Here is a 14,714-nt window from a genome sequence, read left to right as displayed (position 1 = left end):
GTTCCGTTTCCATAGAAACGAGCTGGGGTGGTACTCACCACAAGAGGTCTTAAAGCCACAGATATTTTATTTTGAGAATCTCATCAGATGGTGAATATACCACTCAGCAATAGCTTTTAAAGGCATCATCTACTGTACTGCTCTGGATGGCTTTGGCTAAGGCTTTCCAATTCCCTGTTCCAACCTTCCCTCCGTTAGAATCGTTCATTTTTTTTGTTGTTGTTGCTTTTAAACTCGATGGAAAAAGATGACCAATTCAAGCCAGTCAAGTTACAGATTCTGAACAGATGGTTTAAAATAATTTATTACACTTTACATATTTACATTTAATTTATTACATTCGTTCCTAAAGTTCTGGGAGAAAATTCAGTACCAACTAGAGAGTTATAATTAAAAGAGCACAGAGCCAGCAGTCAGAGGCTACAAGCTCCTGTGGAAACTTCAGCTCTACCAGAGATAACACCTTACTCTGTGCCTGGGTGACTCCACAGACCTCTCAGAGCTATGATTTCCCCAGATGGTAAAAATGAAGGACTGGATCAGCTGATCTCTAAGTTTTTCTGGGTTCAAGCTGTCTCTGAATTTATGGTGTTATGTAACAGCAAGAAGAGATTCCATGAAAAAATAAACGGTTGCTCTGTTGGTAATGGTTACGGCATTACCGTAACGGTGGTAAGAAATCTATTTGTAGGAAGGTTGAAGTAGTAACATCAGAGGGAAGGAAAAAGGAAGGTGGGAAAAGAAAAAAGTCTGCCCTCTACCAAGCTTCTGCTGTGTGCTAAGCAAATTCACAGACATGATCTCATGCGACGACGTGATTTCAGAGGTTTCCTCCTTCAGAGAGAAAGAGACGCCACTGCTGCTCCGTGTCTCAACAGTGCAGCGATAGCCAACGCCGATTGAATGCTTTCTGTGTGCCAGGCACCTCCCAGCACTTAACACGTTTTCACGAGATTAATTATCCCCAGTCGCAGATGAGGAAACTGAGGCACAAGGACCCAGAGGATCTTTCAGACTGAAGCTGGAAACTATTTTCATCCTGCAGGTTAAGCAGTGGCTGGAATATCAAACTCAGAGTCCAATTCTGGGACAGAAATAAGTTGCTTTTCCTAAGAAAGGGAGCAAGTCTGGGGACAGAAGAGATTGAGTTGGAAGTGGGGGAGGCAGGAGTGGGGAAGATGGAGCACTAGAAAACCAAAACAGGAAAGGCCAAGATATTTGGGGAAAGAGACATTCTCCGGATATCTTCCATATGCTGATGCCTCCGAAGATTATTTTTCTAGCTGAGATCTCTCACGAGTTCCAGACTTGGAGCCATGTAATCAGGAAAACTAGCATTAACAAAGCGACTTTTGCTATATTCTGGTAACCAAGCTAATTCTTTACATATGTGAACTCAAGTCTCTCAGCAATCTCAAATTCGATCAAAACAGTATTCCTCATCTACCTGCCATTTCCGACCTCTCCACCCTGACACAGTACTGGTTCGTCTCTATTCCTCTCCTCAGGAATTGCCAATCCTATCTACCCAACTCTTCCAACCCTCCACCATCATTGCCTCTCTCCTAGAGTCTCCTAAGCTCTCCCAGAAACCTCTCTGGCTGCTCTGCCCACCCTTACTCCACCCACCTCCAGGGACAGTTTGCTGAAGCAGATCTGATGCTGGCAGTGTGCGGCTTAAAGCCCCTCCACGTTTCCCACTGCTCTTGGGATAAAGTCCGAATCTCTTCCTGAGGTACTTTCCACACATGGGCTGGCTTAGCCTCCCCCTCCCTGTCCTCTCATGCTCACCTCATTTCCTTTGCTCACCATGCTCCAGGGGCCATCTTTCATTTTCTAGAACTCCCTGACACCTTCCCAATTCAGGCCCTCTTTCTGTTTGGACTGCTCTTCAGGTGGTGACACATCAAAGTAGCTGGTTATGAAAGAAGCATATCACTCTAAAACCAAAGGAAACGGAGTCGCCATTAGAGATCTTGAGAACACTCTGTGCCAGAGAACTGGTCCTTCTCAAACTGAAATATCCGGTGGGTGGGGGGAGGACACAGGACATCTGAATTCCAATGGGCTGGGTTAACTATGACATCCTGGATAAATGCATCACTGCCACCTCACACAGCTGAACTGAGGTTGAAGAGACCTGCTGGGGCCAAAGTCTGCAAGGGAAGGGCCACCCTGGACCCTGGGGTGGGAGCAGGCTCTGGGCTCAGCGTGAGCCCCTCGTCTTGGTTCAGTGAATCTTTATTTACTTCTGCCTTATGGATTCTCATTAGTGCCTGCCGGAGGGACGTCTAACAGCTCTGCCCTAATTCAGATCTTCTTTAGCCCAAATTCATGTAATAATTGAAGCAAACTGAATTAGTACAAAGAGATTCTTAATTATTTATTCAGTGGACATTTATCAAAGGCCTACTGTGTGCCAGGCAATGCCCTGGACTTAGCCCGTCTACTGGATGCTACATACTAAATGTTATAGACAATGAACTGTGGTCTACATTCTTTATGTTACATAGGACATCATGAATACTATTCCTGTATTCTGTATACTTTATAAGAAGTAGTAAACAGTACACACTGTGGTCTATGGACAGTAGGTAACATGCACAATATATCCTATGGCTAATCCACCAGCAGTGTTTTGCCATAATAGATATTTAGTAAATATGTGTTAAATGAATGAAAACTCATTCAACATCATGTTCTATTCTGGCATTGGCAGTGCCTAGCCATCGAGGATTTATTCTTTCAACTCTTTCTTAGCCCTTTCTGTAAGAGCAGTTTCCTCCTTTGACCACGTGTTCTGGCTTCTTTGGGACAGGTAAATTCATCTGCCCATCTAAGTCTGAGCTGAGTGTGCACCAGGGAGTGAAAGGTGGTGGGCCCTCAGAGTGTCAAGGCTGTCCGGTGGGTTTGGAGGGAAGCCAGCCATGCCTCCCGGCCCCATCCAGAGAGGGTGTCCAGATGTCCCATGGTTCCTGGTCCTCTTTTGCTTTCTTGAGGACAAAGTTCGGATCACCAAGTGGCAGAACTGGAAAGGGTATTAGTAAGAGTCTACTCCAATTCTCAGTAATTATAGGTTCCACTTCCTACTCCTCAAACCAGCTAAAACAGCCACTGGGGGCTGACTGCTCATTAATTCTTAGTGGCAATACTTTCTCTCCAGTTTTCTGGGGTTTTCTCCAGCTCCATTGCTATTAAACAAGTGGCCAGGAAGCTTGAGGTTCCTTCCTAAGCGCTTCAGTTCTCCCCAGGAAGGATGAATAGAACGAAGGAGGAAGGGGAAGGGGAAGGGGAAGGGAAGGGAGGGAGAGAGAGGGAGGAAGAGAGGAAAGTAGGGAGGATAGAAGTTAGGATGGATGGATGAGTGGATGAATGAGAGGTGGAGGTGGATGGATGGATGCGCTGAGCCAGGGAGCTGTAACCCCGCCCGCGGGGCCAAACCCGTCGTTGGACACCCCCATCCCCACCCCGCCCCTCCGCTCCTGCGCCCCCGCCGGCTGGGGCGCACGCAGGGAGACCGCGGAGGAGAGAGGACGTGGGGCGCAGGGGTGGGCTGCCTGGGCGAGGGGAGGTGGGGAAGAAGAGGTGGGGCAGGGGAGGGCCTTGGACGCGGGAGGAGGGGCGCGCGGGGAGAGGGCGCGGCGGGAGCTGGGCGCCTGGCTGCTGCGTGGACCGGCTTGGGGACGCGATGCCACCGCCACCGCCTCGCCTGCCGGGGCTGCGCCGCGGGGGCTGAGCCGCCGCCGGAGCCGGGAGCCGAGCGGCCGCCGGGCGTGCCCGCGGTGCGGGAGGATGGGCTGCGGCGGGAGCCGGGCCGATGCCATCGAGCCCCGCTACTACGAGAGCTGGACCCGGGAGACCGAGTCCACCTGGCTCACCTACACCGACTCCGACGCGCCGCCCAGCAACACCACGCCCGACAGCGGCCCCGAGGCTGTCGGCCTGCACGCGGGTGAGCGAGCCCCGCTCCTGCGGACCCCCAGGCTCCGGGAGGCCGGGTCACAGGAGGGAAGCAGGAGGGGGAAGAGGGGTCGCCAGGGGCAGCGCTGTCCTCCGGAGAATTTGGGGTGTGGAGAGGGAAGGAGGGAGACAGACAGACTGGAGCTGCCTGATGCTGACTGACAGACCCAGGCCCAGGGATCGAATCGGACTCTCAGCGGAGGCGAGCTACCCCACCCCACCCACCCCCTACCCTTGCCGCGCGCGCGCCTGGGAAACGGAGTACTTTGCCTAGCAAGGGCCAGGACCAGCTCATTGGCTGGGGTCGAATGGAAGGCAGCCACCTGACACGCACACCTGTCCAGCCCACCCACGCCCCTGGCCTGCCCGGGTTCGCCTCTGACCCGCTTTGGTTTATATGCCCCGTCAGGCCTCCTGCTCCTAGCCGTGTCATTTCTGCATCCACTGGCAACCTAGCCCCTCTCTTCCTGGACGCGTCGCCTGACCCACATTGTCTGGGTGGAGTCTTCCTGGTTGTTTTGCTTTTTCTCTCTGCCAGGCAGGTGTCGCCCCTCTAGCTCCGAAAACCAGAACCCTGGTTCAGGGCTATTAAACGCCGGCCGGCCTCATCCCTGGTTCTGTACTTAAGCTTACTTTTCAAGCTGTTTCATAGTGAAGGACTTCCCTCCCTACCCCTTGGTGCCTCAATGCTTTATATGAGGCAAGGCATAAAAGCGGATTAAGACTATAAAAATTAAATACTCTCACCTAGGTCACTCCTGCTCTAGCAGGAATCTGATAGAAGGATATGCAAAGAACTTCCTGGTCCAGTCACGAAATCAGTTGTTATTATTATTATTATTATTATTATTATTATTATTTTATTTAGCAGACACTCATAATTGTAGGGTAGAGATGAAAATAGACTAACTGTAGCCACAGACTGATCACACACAGACATTAATCATAAATCTATTGGTGATGTTAAAATCCAACTACGTATTACATGGATATTGTCAAAAGCCAGACCAGTATTTGGGTTAAAATGTTTATCCATTTCCTGACCCATTTATGTTGTTGGCACTTTTGAATAATGAAATCTAAAATAGAAAATGAGATTAATTTGAAGTATAATGTATAGTATAAGGAGGAGGAAAGAAAAATGAACTACTTTTAAGAGATTAATAATTCTAAATCCATACCTCCTAAATAAGAGCTGTCACCTTAATCTTGAGAATTGGTTTCTCTGTTGTTTAGGACCAAAGCTGGCTCTTTTTTCACATGAACTTTGTGATTTCCTCCTTTTTAAAAGCTAGAACTGTCAGTGAAAACTGTGCAAGGCATAACACTACATTTGTCTCTAATTTTTCTGATACACAGTAACAAACAATGGATATTTTATGTTGCCGATGCTTTCAAATGATGTGTTGGCCAAATTCAATGTCAGAATGAGGATAAAACTTGAGCCTTCAAAAGGGACTTGGTGTTAGACGTAACAGCCTTTCTGAGGGAGGTGTGGTAGTTCTCAGCAGTCAAAGGCCAGAGCTGCACTCCAAGAAAATAAGGTTAAAAAGATCTAGAGTGAAAAAGAACAAAGTATAGCATCAGGAAATGGTTGCCTTGGTGACTGGGAATATATGGTGTGCGTGTGTGCATGTGTGTATGTGCGTACATATTTATGGGTATTAGAGAGTTATTACGGTATGGCTAAATATGTACATTTTATTCATTTCCAATGCTTATTCCCTTATTTCTCTGCCATCCTGAGTCATAGCCCGTCATGCATTGTGAGAGCTGGCTTCTGCAACAGGTGGGACCTGGGACAGGCTTGCTCACTTGTTATGCCCTGCCAAACGTGGGACAGCCCTGCCAGGCAAGTAGTCCCGAAGACCTGCAACGCTCACAGGAAAGGCTCAGCTTCAGTCCTAGGACAGCAGCCTAAAATTGGCAAGACTCTTAGATGGGCAAGATCATTTCAATTCCTTAGAAATTTCCATCAGCCTCAGGAGAGAGGGACATTTCTGAAAATCAAGATGGAATCAAGGCTTTGCTGGGGGTGTAGTAGCATTCCCTAGGGCCTTTAGAAAAGTGGCTTCGTTCTTAAGGATTTTGTAGACTGAGAACTGGACATCTTTAGTCATAGTGATCATTTGAGAAAAGTACAAATCTCCTGGGTTTCAGCCACCCTGGGAAATTAGCCAGGGTTCTTTATTCTTTTCTTCCTTCCTACCCTCCCTGTCTCACCCATCCCTGCCAGTCCTCCACCCATGAACTCAGTCCCAGGCTTCTGGGGGGGCACCTTCTGGCTCACAGTGACTGGGTTATGACAAGAAGCTGGAATGCCATTTTTTCCTGTTTCCATCAACCTTTTCTGTTGCGGGACAAAAGGAAAGGCTGGATTCAGGTGAGTCCAGATTGTAAAACCACAAAAAAAATGCCTTTATTACTAGAATTCTAGAGCTAGAGAGGGTCTCCGAGGTCACTTATTCAAGGAAGATGGGACTCAGTTAAATTGCCTGGTCTGGACATTCTCGCAACCACTTCGTAGCTCTTACTCTCAGTTCCCTTTGTCTTCAAGGCTCCTTTCTGGGCCCCTGGTCACTCTCCTTTAGTGTCAAATCAAAGCTTCTTTGCTTCTGGCCACCTCATCCTCAGAAGCTCTGAGGACAGGGAGTGGGCTCATTATCTCTGTGTCTTCTGTGCTAGCATTGTGGAGAGCACATGTGAGCCCTGGCTGGGATGTTTGAAGGTTTTCTGTAGAAATCAGGACTCTATCTAAGCTTACCCTTCGTACCTGTCGTCTGTTCGATTCCCTCTCTCTTTTCTCTTCCCGGAAGTTCTCGCTATTGAAGTTTTCCCACAGGTATCTGTTTAACCCAGATTCTCCCAAGTGCACTTATGATCCCACAGCTTCTTTTTAAATAGTCTCCTCCATTTTACCCTCCTCCACTGAAATACCAAGCCTAGCTCAAAGGTTCCGTTTATTCTGGAGTGCCCCCGCAATGCCATACCCATGTCTACCAAAAAACCCTACTTAAGTATATCTGCTTGTAAACTTCACTTCAGTTTCGCTTAGTTCCATCTAGATGGAGGGCATGTCACCTGATGGAGGGCATGTCACACCTTCAGTAAGTGTGGGTGGAATGGGGGCATGTTTACCTGCCGGTCCCACAAAGGAAAGAGCTTCTTGCCTCCTCCCTACTCAGAAAGTGATTCTGATTCTCTGGTTCTCATTTTTGGAGATCATTTCCACTAGCAAGCAGAATTCAATTAAGTTTTTAGATTTGGATATTACCTAGGCTGGAAGTAAAGACTTAACCGTATCTGATATCCAACGCTTTCCTTTGTCATCAAAGCCTGTCTCTCTGTTACAGGAGGAAATTAAATTGATCTGGCATGATTTAGTCCTCATAAAATCAGTTCGCTGGATTGATTTTTACTTTTCTTCTCTGATGGGGGTCTCCCGAAGAGAAATGGAGACTGAGGTCACTGCGCCCAGCCTACTTCAGCCATCCCATACATTAATAGCTTCCTAGCTTCACTTTGATTTGATCGCAGTTCCTATCAATTACATCCTCGAACATCCCCTTTTGTACTGTTATTTTTTTTCTAATTTCTCTAGAGAATGAAATTTCTCTGAAGTGCTTCTACTTTACAGTTTTAAATTGCTATAATAATTGCTTTAGTAAATTCCACCTGGAAGATTGCACAATTAGAGACTCATGGCAAAGTGATTTACCTAAATAAATGGAACTATGTCAAATTAAATGACGAGCACTTAATATCACCTTTAGCTAACATGTATTGATTACTTACCAATGGCCAGGCGCTGTCTCAGTGGCACTGTATGTAAGTCACCTCGTTCAATCCTCACAGCCAGGATGAGCTAGGAACTATTACTAACCTCTTTTTGCAAGGGAGAGCTGAGACTGTGCAGTAACTTGTCCCAGTCCAGGACATCCAAAGCCTACTCTCCTAAATACTGCCTTCCTGATTAATGGGAGATTAAGTATGGAATTCTTGATTTTACAGTTGATGGGACTCAGAGTCTAGTCTGATCTCTTGATAGCCTAGTCTGGTCTAGGACAGCACAGTTTTTTTCTGCAGCATCGCTGAGGATGGGACATCTCCTCCCTAGGGAAGCAGCCCTCCCACAGCCTTGTGGAGCAGTTCCCCTTGTGATAAATTCTTCCCGCTGCCTTGTAATTTCTACCTGGTAAACTCCAGGCCCTGGGGATCCAGTCTGCATAGACAACTCTTTCAGTATTTCAAGATTGCCGTTGCATCTCTTCTTATCATTGGTCCTCCAGGCCAAACACATGCAATGCTTTCTGTCATTTCTCAGACCTCTATGTCTATGGGCTTAACCATACTCTTCCAAACATACTGTTTGGTTTGTCAAAGTCCTGTTGATACAAGGGGACCCATGGTTAGCTCCAAGCTACTAATGTCAACTGAGCAGCATAAGGCAACATGAGATATACATGATGTGGGCACTGAACCTCTCCTGGTGCAGGAAAAATCAGATTAGGGTTTGTTTGTTTTCCTGTTATTGTCACCATATTAACTTATGACTCACATTAAACTTGTGATTTGTTAAAACCCTTAGATCTTTCTTTTTAGTCAAATTTAGGGAGATTGTCTGTGTTTTTACTACTTTATACCCAGCACCTGGAACAGTGACTGAAGTGACACTCAATAAATGTTTCTTGAATGAATTTTCCCCCTGTGAAACCTGCATTTTTACTATTGATTTCAGTAACCTAAATTTGAGATTTTTGTATTTATTCTCATTAAAATTAATTTTGTTTGTTTCAGTTTAATATGTAAACTTGCTGACCTCGATTCATTTTGATAGAGTCATGAAGACAATATTCTAGGTCTTTATTTCCCTATGTTGGAGGCTAAAGATAAAATACATTTATTTGCTCTTTTGTTCATTCACTATGAATTTGGCACAAAGATGAAGAAGATACGTTCCTTGACCTCAAAAAGTTAATAGTGTAGTGGAGACACATAAAGGCGGACATTGGGGGGCAGCATGGGGGAAGGGTGCCGGAGGAGAGCAGGGGCCTGAGCAGTTCGTTCTGCGTGAGGAGGAGCTAGTGTGTGTGTTATATTTTTATATTGTTATATTTTTAAGTAAAACTTGTTACATTTTTAAATAATTACTGAAAAAGTCCTGCCCTTCAAGGAGGACAAGCTCTGCTATCTAGGTAAGGGGTCTTTTTGCTCACCATTGTATCCGAATGCCCATTGCTGTGCCAGCTATAGTAGGACCTCAAGTGACCTCTCCTGAATGAATACATCCCCTACAACTTCCATGTGTCTATTTCTTCTTCCTGTAGTCCCCAGAGATGATGTTTTCTTTCCTCGAAAGTTCCATCTCCCTCCTTTTTGAGTTCTTGTCTACCTGATTGTTTGCATGGTAAAAAACATCTGCATTTCTCTACAGCCCCCTTTGCCAAACACAAGCCTCTTTGTTATAAGGGTTGTTTTGTAAAAATCACTACTGAAAACAGGTGGTAACAAACCTAGGCAGTTTGTAAAGGTTTAGAAAGTCTCCTGTTTCCATGGTCCTTGTCTCCTGGGAAGACAAGGCTCTCATCCTGCCACAGGCTCTTCGGACACTTTGTCCAGCAAGTATCAGTGATATAGCACTGGTCACATTGTGTTGCTGAGTCTTGTGCTTGCCTCTGGCTCAATAGTCCTTGAACTCTCTGCACAACTGATACTTGCATGTCTGGTATTCGCCACACATTTTTTGAATGACTGTATAAATGAAGAAGTAGATGAATGACTTAGCTATGCAAATGAAGTTTTGTGTGTGTGTCTTATGCTCTCTTTCCAGAGTCTTGTCTTAGGTGATTTTGTCTTAGACATCAGTCCACTGAATTGTGTCTTCGTTGGACACTAGGTAAATCTATTCTGATTCTAACTGAGGTGAATTTAATGCTCCAAGCTGGAGCCTCAGTGGGAGGAAGGTAGTCTCTCTCAGTTGGCAATGAGTCTCTTCCTGGCTCATCCTGCACTCAGCAATCCCTCAGGCTTGGACCCTTGGAGGTCCTGCCTTCGCCTTGGGTTCTGTGCACCTGTGGCCCACAGCACCTTCCTCCTGAGAAGGCCATCCTGTCCTTTAGTGAAGTTGGGTGTCCGAACCTGTTGTCTCTGGCCGACGGTGCCTGGGCTTTCATCCAGGAGCTATTCCATGTAAAGTCATGGCCTCTAGCCACTCTCAGAAGACCATTTAGCTTCTGTTGCAAAATCCTATCCCAGCCAGGATTCCCACAGAGCTTCTCTGGCGGGTCTGAGTGCCACCTTTGCTTCCATCTGTAGAGGAGACTGGATGATATACCCTGAGCTACATTGTCATCTAGCCCTTTTCAGTTTAGCTACTAGCAGCTTTCACTTCCTGATATGCTCTCCTCCCAGTCCCTCTCCCTCACTCTGTTGCAGAAAAGATCCAAAATTAGACTGGCAAGGAAACAAGCAGCACTCAGAGAGTTAGAGAACTCAGGTTTATTACGCCAGCCGTGCCAGAGAAGCTAGCGCTCTGAAGATCTGAGCCCGGAGCTCAGTTGGTACATTCCTTATATAGACCCTTTTTGGCACAGGCTGATTGGTTAATTTGTCCTCAGACCTTTACAAAGCAGCGGGGAGAGTTGCTATGATTGCAGGTAGTTATAGTGCCAAAGGGCGAGAGTTGCTATGGGTTACTGGCAGTTACAAAGTGTTACAAAGCTTGGAAGTTGCTGGGGGCGTACAACATTGCATTTGTTGCTTAGACAGATCAAATAAAAGGGAAGGTGAGTCTTTAGTCAATTTTGAGTACAGCCCATGCAGCAAGCATATTTTCAGAAGCAGAACAGAGAGCTGATTAACCTTTTGAATGAAAATTCCTCTTCAACCCAATCACCTCTATCTCTCCAGAGATAAAGCTCTTTTAGAATGTGGTTATGGGCTGAACTGTGCCCTCCTCTCAAATTGATACATTGAAGTCCAAACTACCCCCCACTCCCACAGTACATTGGAATATGACTTTATTTGGAGATGGGGTCTTTATAGAGACACTCAAGTTGAAACGAGGTCACTAGGGTGGGCCCTAATCCACTATGACTGGTATTCTTATAAAAAGGGAAAATTTGGACACAGACATGCACAGGGAGAACACCATGTGAAGATGAACGCAGAGATCAGGTTGATACTTCTACAAGCCAAGGAAGGCTTAAGATTGCCAGCAAACCACCAGAAGCCAGGAGAGAGGCATGGAACAGATTCTCCCTCAGCCCCCAGAGGGAACCAACCGTGCCAACACCTTGATCTTGGACTTTTAGCCTCCAGATCTGAGAGACAGTAAATTTCTGTTGTCAAGTACCCCGTGTTTGCAGTTCTTAGTATCAGCAGCCCTGGAAAATTACGAATGTGTTTATGAGCACAAACACTGTGAACATTTCAAAATAATGAGATTGGGTCTATTTCCTCATTTAAATTCAAATAGCATTTATTGAGCATCTACTATATGTGAGAATTTTTTTTTTTTGGACATTAGTTTACATAACTCTCTAAAATGACCTCATAAGCCACAATTACCACCATTTAGCAGATGAGTAAAGTTCAGTGAGATTAAGAAATAGAGCGAGGTCACCCAGCTAGGAGGTAGAAGAGCCTGGATCAGCATTCAGGTCTCTCATTTCTAAATCCAGGGCAGTGTCCATTTCACCAATCGCTAAATACAAATTTAGTGTCCTCCTCCCCCGCGTCTGCCTTTGGCTTTCTTGACAATATGAACCACTGGGAATGGGGCCTCCTGCCAGCATTGACGAGGCTGAGGACACAAGGCTGAGGACACTTGCATTCCCGCGGCTAACGCTGCCCCTCCTAGTGCCGAGAGCCTGGTGCTGAAAGCCTGAATGGCTACAGGGGCAGCTCACAACATCACCTGCCTTCCAGTCACCTGATGGGCTCATTACCGGTGAAAGTCTGTGGGCAGAATAACACTTTTTTCTGGTTTCAAATGCAATGCATATTCCTCATAGAAAATTTAGAAGTATAGAGAAGTACATAGAAGGAAACAAATGCTTTTGTCAGCATTTAGGTTCCATCCTTCAGGTCCTATGTCGAGGTGTGTAGGGTGCATGGTGCATCTTCTATGGGAGTCGTGTTTAAAGTTAGAGGAGTACGGGAGAATTTCTTAAATTGCTTGGAAGCTCAAAAGCAAAGAAAGAAAACTTTTTTGATTCTCTTTGTGTTTAGAAAAATATCTGGAGGTAGTGGGAGCTGGAGTCCAGTTTTAATGTAGGGAGGAGACAAGAGAACTAAAATGTTAAACCAAGCTATATTCGGAGACTGCAATATGCCGATCGGCCCTGCAGCCAGACCAAGAGGAAAGCTGCAGAGCGAAGGAACATTTCTGCTGGGATTGCTAACAACCCATTTCCCCACGCCATGAAGGGAACACAGAATAAAATCATTTATTCCCTGTGGCTAAAATCCCGGGGAACCTATTGATCAGAGGTGGGGAATTACTAGCAGGCCTTTCAAGCCACATGTTCTTACCTGCTCTTCCCCTTCCTCACTGTATGTATACCAAAGGAAATGAGTAAACAAAGTCTTTAAACTATAATTCACAGAAACTAAAGAATGATATATAAACTGAATTCCCCAACACTCAGTGCCTGTATTGTCTCTCACTGTCCCCGTCTCTATTTTCTCTGTCCCTCTGAGTTTCTCTTGGTTCCTCTCACTCTCTGCCTCTAAGAGGGTACCACACTCTATGGAGCGTTACCTCTTCTCTTATAAACTTTCCTTTGACTCTGACTTTGGCAGACATTCGAATTCTTTCTCGTGCTCAGCCAAGAATCCTTTTCTCTCTCTGTGCAGGGCTTGAGTTCCCCCAGCTTGGGGAATTTGCCCTGTCCTGCATCAGTTTGAATAGAGGAAGAGCAGCGGTAAAGGCCATGGATAAGTGAAGGGGTTTTTCTCCCTTTTTTTGTTTTCAATACTGAGCACGTGTTAGTTGATTTCAAGTGAGTTACATACCAGGTAAATGCAACCTGTGACTTCCACTGTGCTGAAATTCTCCTGTGCCCTCTCTTACCAGTCTCCACCCTCCACAATTGGCTCAGGTTGATCATACTGTTTTATATTCTACCCAGAGGTTTTCTAGAATTTACTGTTGCTTTGTGTATGTAGAAATGTGGCCTTTGTGGGTGTGCTGGTGTGTGTGTGTGTGGGGGGGTATTGGGTGTATATAAGTGTGTGTGTGGTATGAGTGTGTGTGTGCACACGCACGCGTGCGTGAGTGTGTGCAAGTCGGTTGGCTGCCTAGTTTTCTGGTTGGTACAGCCCCATATGCTTCCAGCTCTGGGTCTCTGTGTCATATGGGATAGGTACAAAGTGTCTGCCTACATCTTGCCACGTGGCTTCTATGTCATGAAGCAAAGCCAGAAACCTGGGTAGATTTTTCTTAATTTAGCTCCATCTGGTTTTCGAGTGGTGCCAGTTTCTCTCAGATTTGGGGGTTGGGTTGTCTGGGGTGATGAGTGGCTTGGTCTTCTTCTGTCTTTGTAGGCATTATAGTGGTGAGTAGGGCAAGGCCGAGTCAGCGGCTGCTAGCCAGACGCCCTTCAGCCAGAAGTCCAGCCCAGAGTCTCTTGACCTTCTTTCTCCTCAAGCCACTATACCACCCTTCGGTATAGCCACGCCCACAGGACCTCCCAGCCAGATTTGGGCTGTTTACAACGTGATACACTTCCTCCCCTCCAGTGAGCCAGCGTCTCATAGGCATCATGATCTCTAGTCTCTGGACGTTTCTCTGCTGTTTTCAGCATCATCTTCTTTGTTATTTTGCTTGGAGATAGTATAGTTTAGTGTTTAAGGAATTAAACTTTAACAACAGACATTTACCAGCTGTGTGATCTTGAGCAAGTTTCTTAGCTTTTCTGGGTTTCAGTTTCCATACTGTAGAATGGGAATCAGTTTCCATAATGTAGAATGGGAATTGAAGAATTCATGTCTCACTAGTGTGAAGGGTGTCCTGTTCCAGTGCTGCCCATCCCAGCACACGGGATCCCCTCATCTCCTCAGTCCTACACTGGGCTCATCATGTCAACCACAGACCCGGGGTCACCCTTCCCCTCTGCTCCTTTCTGAGCTGCCCGGCCTTGCTGGAGTAAGACGCGACATAGGTGATTGCACCCAATAGCTATCCAGGGTCTAGGACCTCAATGTTCTTACCACCTCTCGGCAACTCTGTGAATTCCTTATTAACGCGCTGTGATAGTCCCCAGGTAATGGCTCCCAACACTGTCCTGTTCTTTCCTTCTGGATACTAAGAAACCGAAAGACTTGCTATGAATCCACCCATCTTTCTCTTTAATGACCTTATCATTGTACGTCCTTCTTGTCACTTGAGCATTTTTAAGACAACTTTTACTATCCTCCCTTCAGATCTGCCTGTTTGGATTCTAAGTGCCCTTGTGACCACAGGTGAGGACATCACAGGCAGTTCCTTTAGAATGAAAGTGTCCTCTGCATCTCCACTGGCCCTACCTGAGCCCCAGCCACTGTCATGTTTTACTTAAACCTCTGGATTAGTCTGCTTCCGTTCTTGACTTTGATAAGTCATTCATCATGTCATAGAGAGAACAAGCTTTTAAAAGCATATATCAGGTCCTGTCACTCTTGTTTAACACCTTCTGGTAGCTTTCCATTCTGTTATGCATAGAATAGAATGCCAGCCCCTTTCCCTGCCTGCATGACCTGGTCCCTGCTGC

General features: G+C 46.1%; 1 protein-coding gene across 4 annotated transcripts in view; it reads left to right on the top strand.

Moving 5' to 3' along the window:
* The first annotated feature begins 3,619 nt into the window (after positions 1-3,619).
* BAALC (BAALC binder of MAP3K1 and KLF4) overlaps positions 3,620-14,714 on the top strand; it is a 94,755-nt gene continuing 83,660 nt past the window's right edge. The window contains exons 1-2 of one of the 4 annotated variants that reach the window (XM_039853607.1): positions 3,620-3,952; positions 5,714-5,998. In XM_039853607.1, the coding sequence (XP_039709541.1) occupies positions 3,793-3,952; positions 5,714-5,730 (177 nt within the window). In that variant the 5' untranslated portion in view covers positions 3,620-3,792 and the 3' untranslated portion in view covers positions 5,731-5,998. Of the gene's footprint in view, positions 3,953-5,713; positions 5,999-14,714 lie in introns of those variants that run through there. The other 3 variants (XR_005650853.1, XM_039853606.1, XM_039853605.1) reach the window with 3 other exon arrangements.

The sequence above is a fragment of the Pteropus medius genome, unplaced genomic scaffold (assembly GCF_902729225.1).
Source record: "Pteropus medius unplaced genomic scaffold, Ma_sr-lr_union100, whole genome shotgun sequence".
Lineage (NCBI taxonomy): Eukaryota > Metazoa > Chordata > Mammalia > Chiroptera > Pteropodidae > Pteropus > Pteropus medius.
The sequence above is the reverse complement of the archived record's forward strand: the minus strand, read 5'-3'. Positions and strand labels throughout refer to the sequence as shown.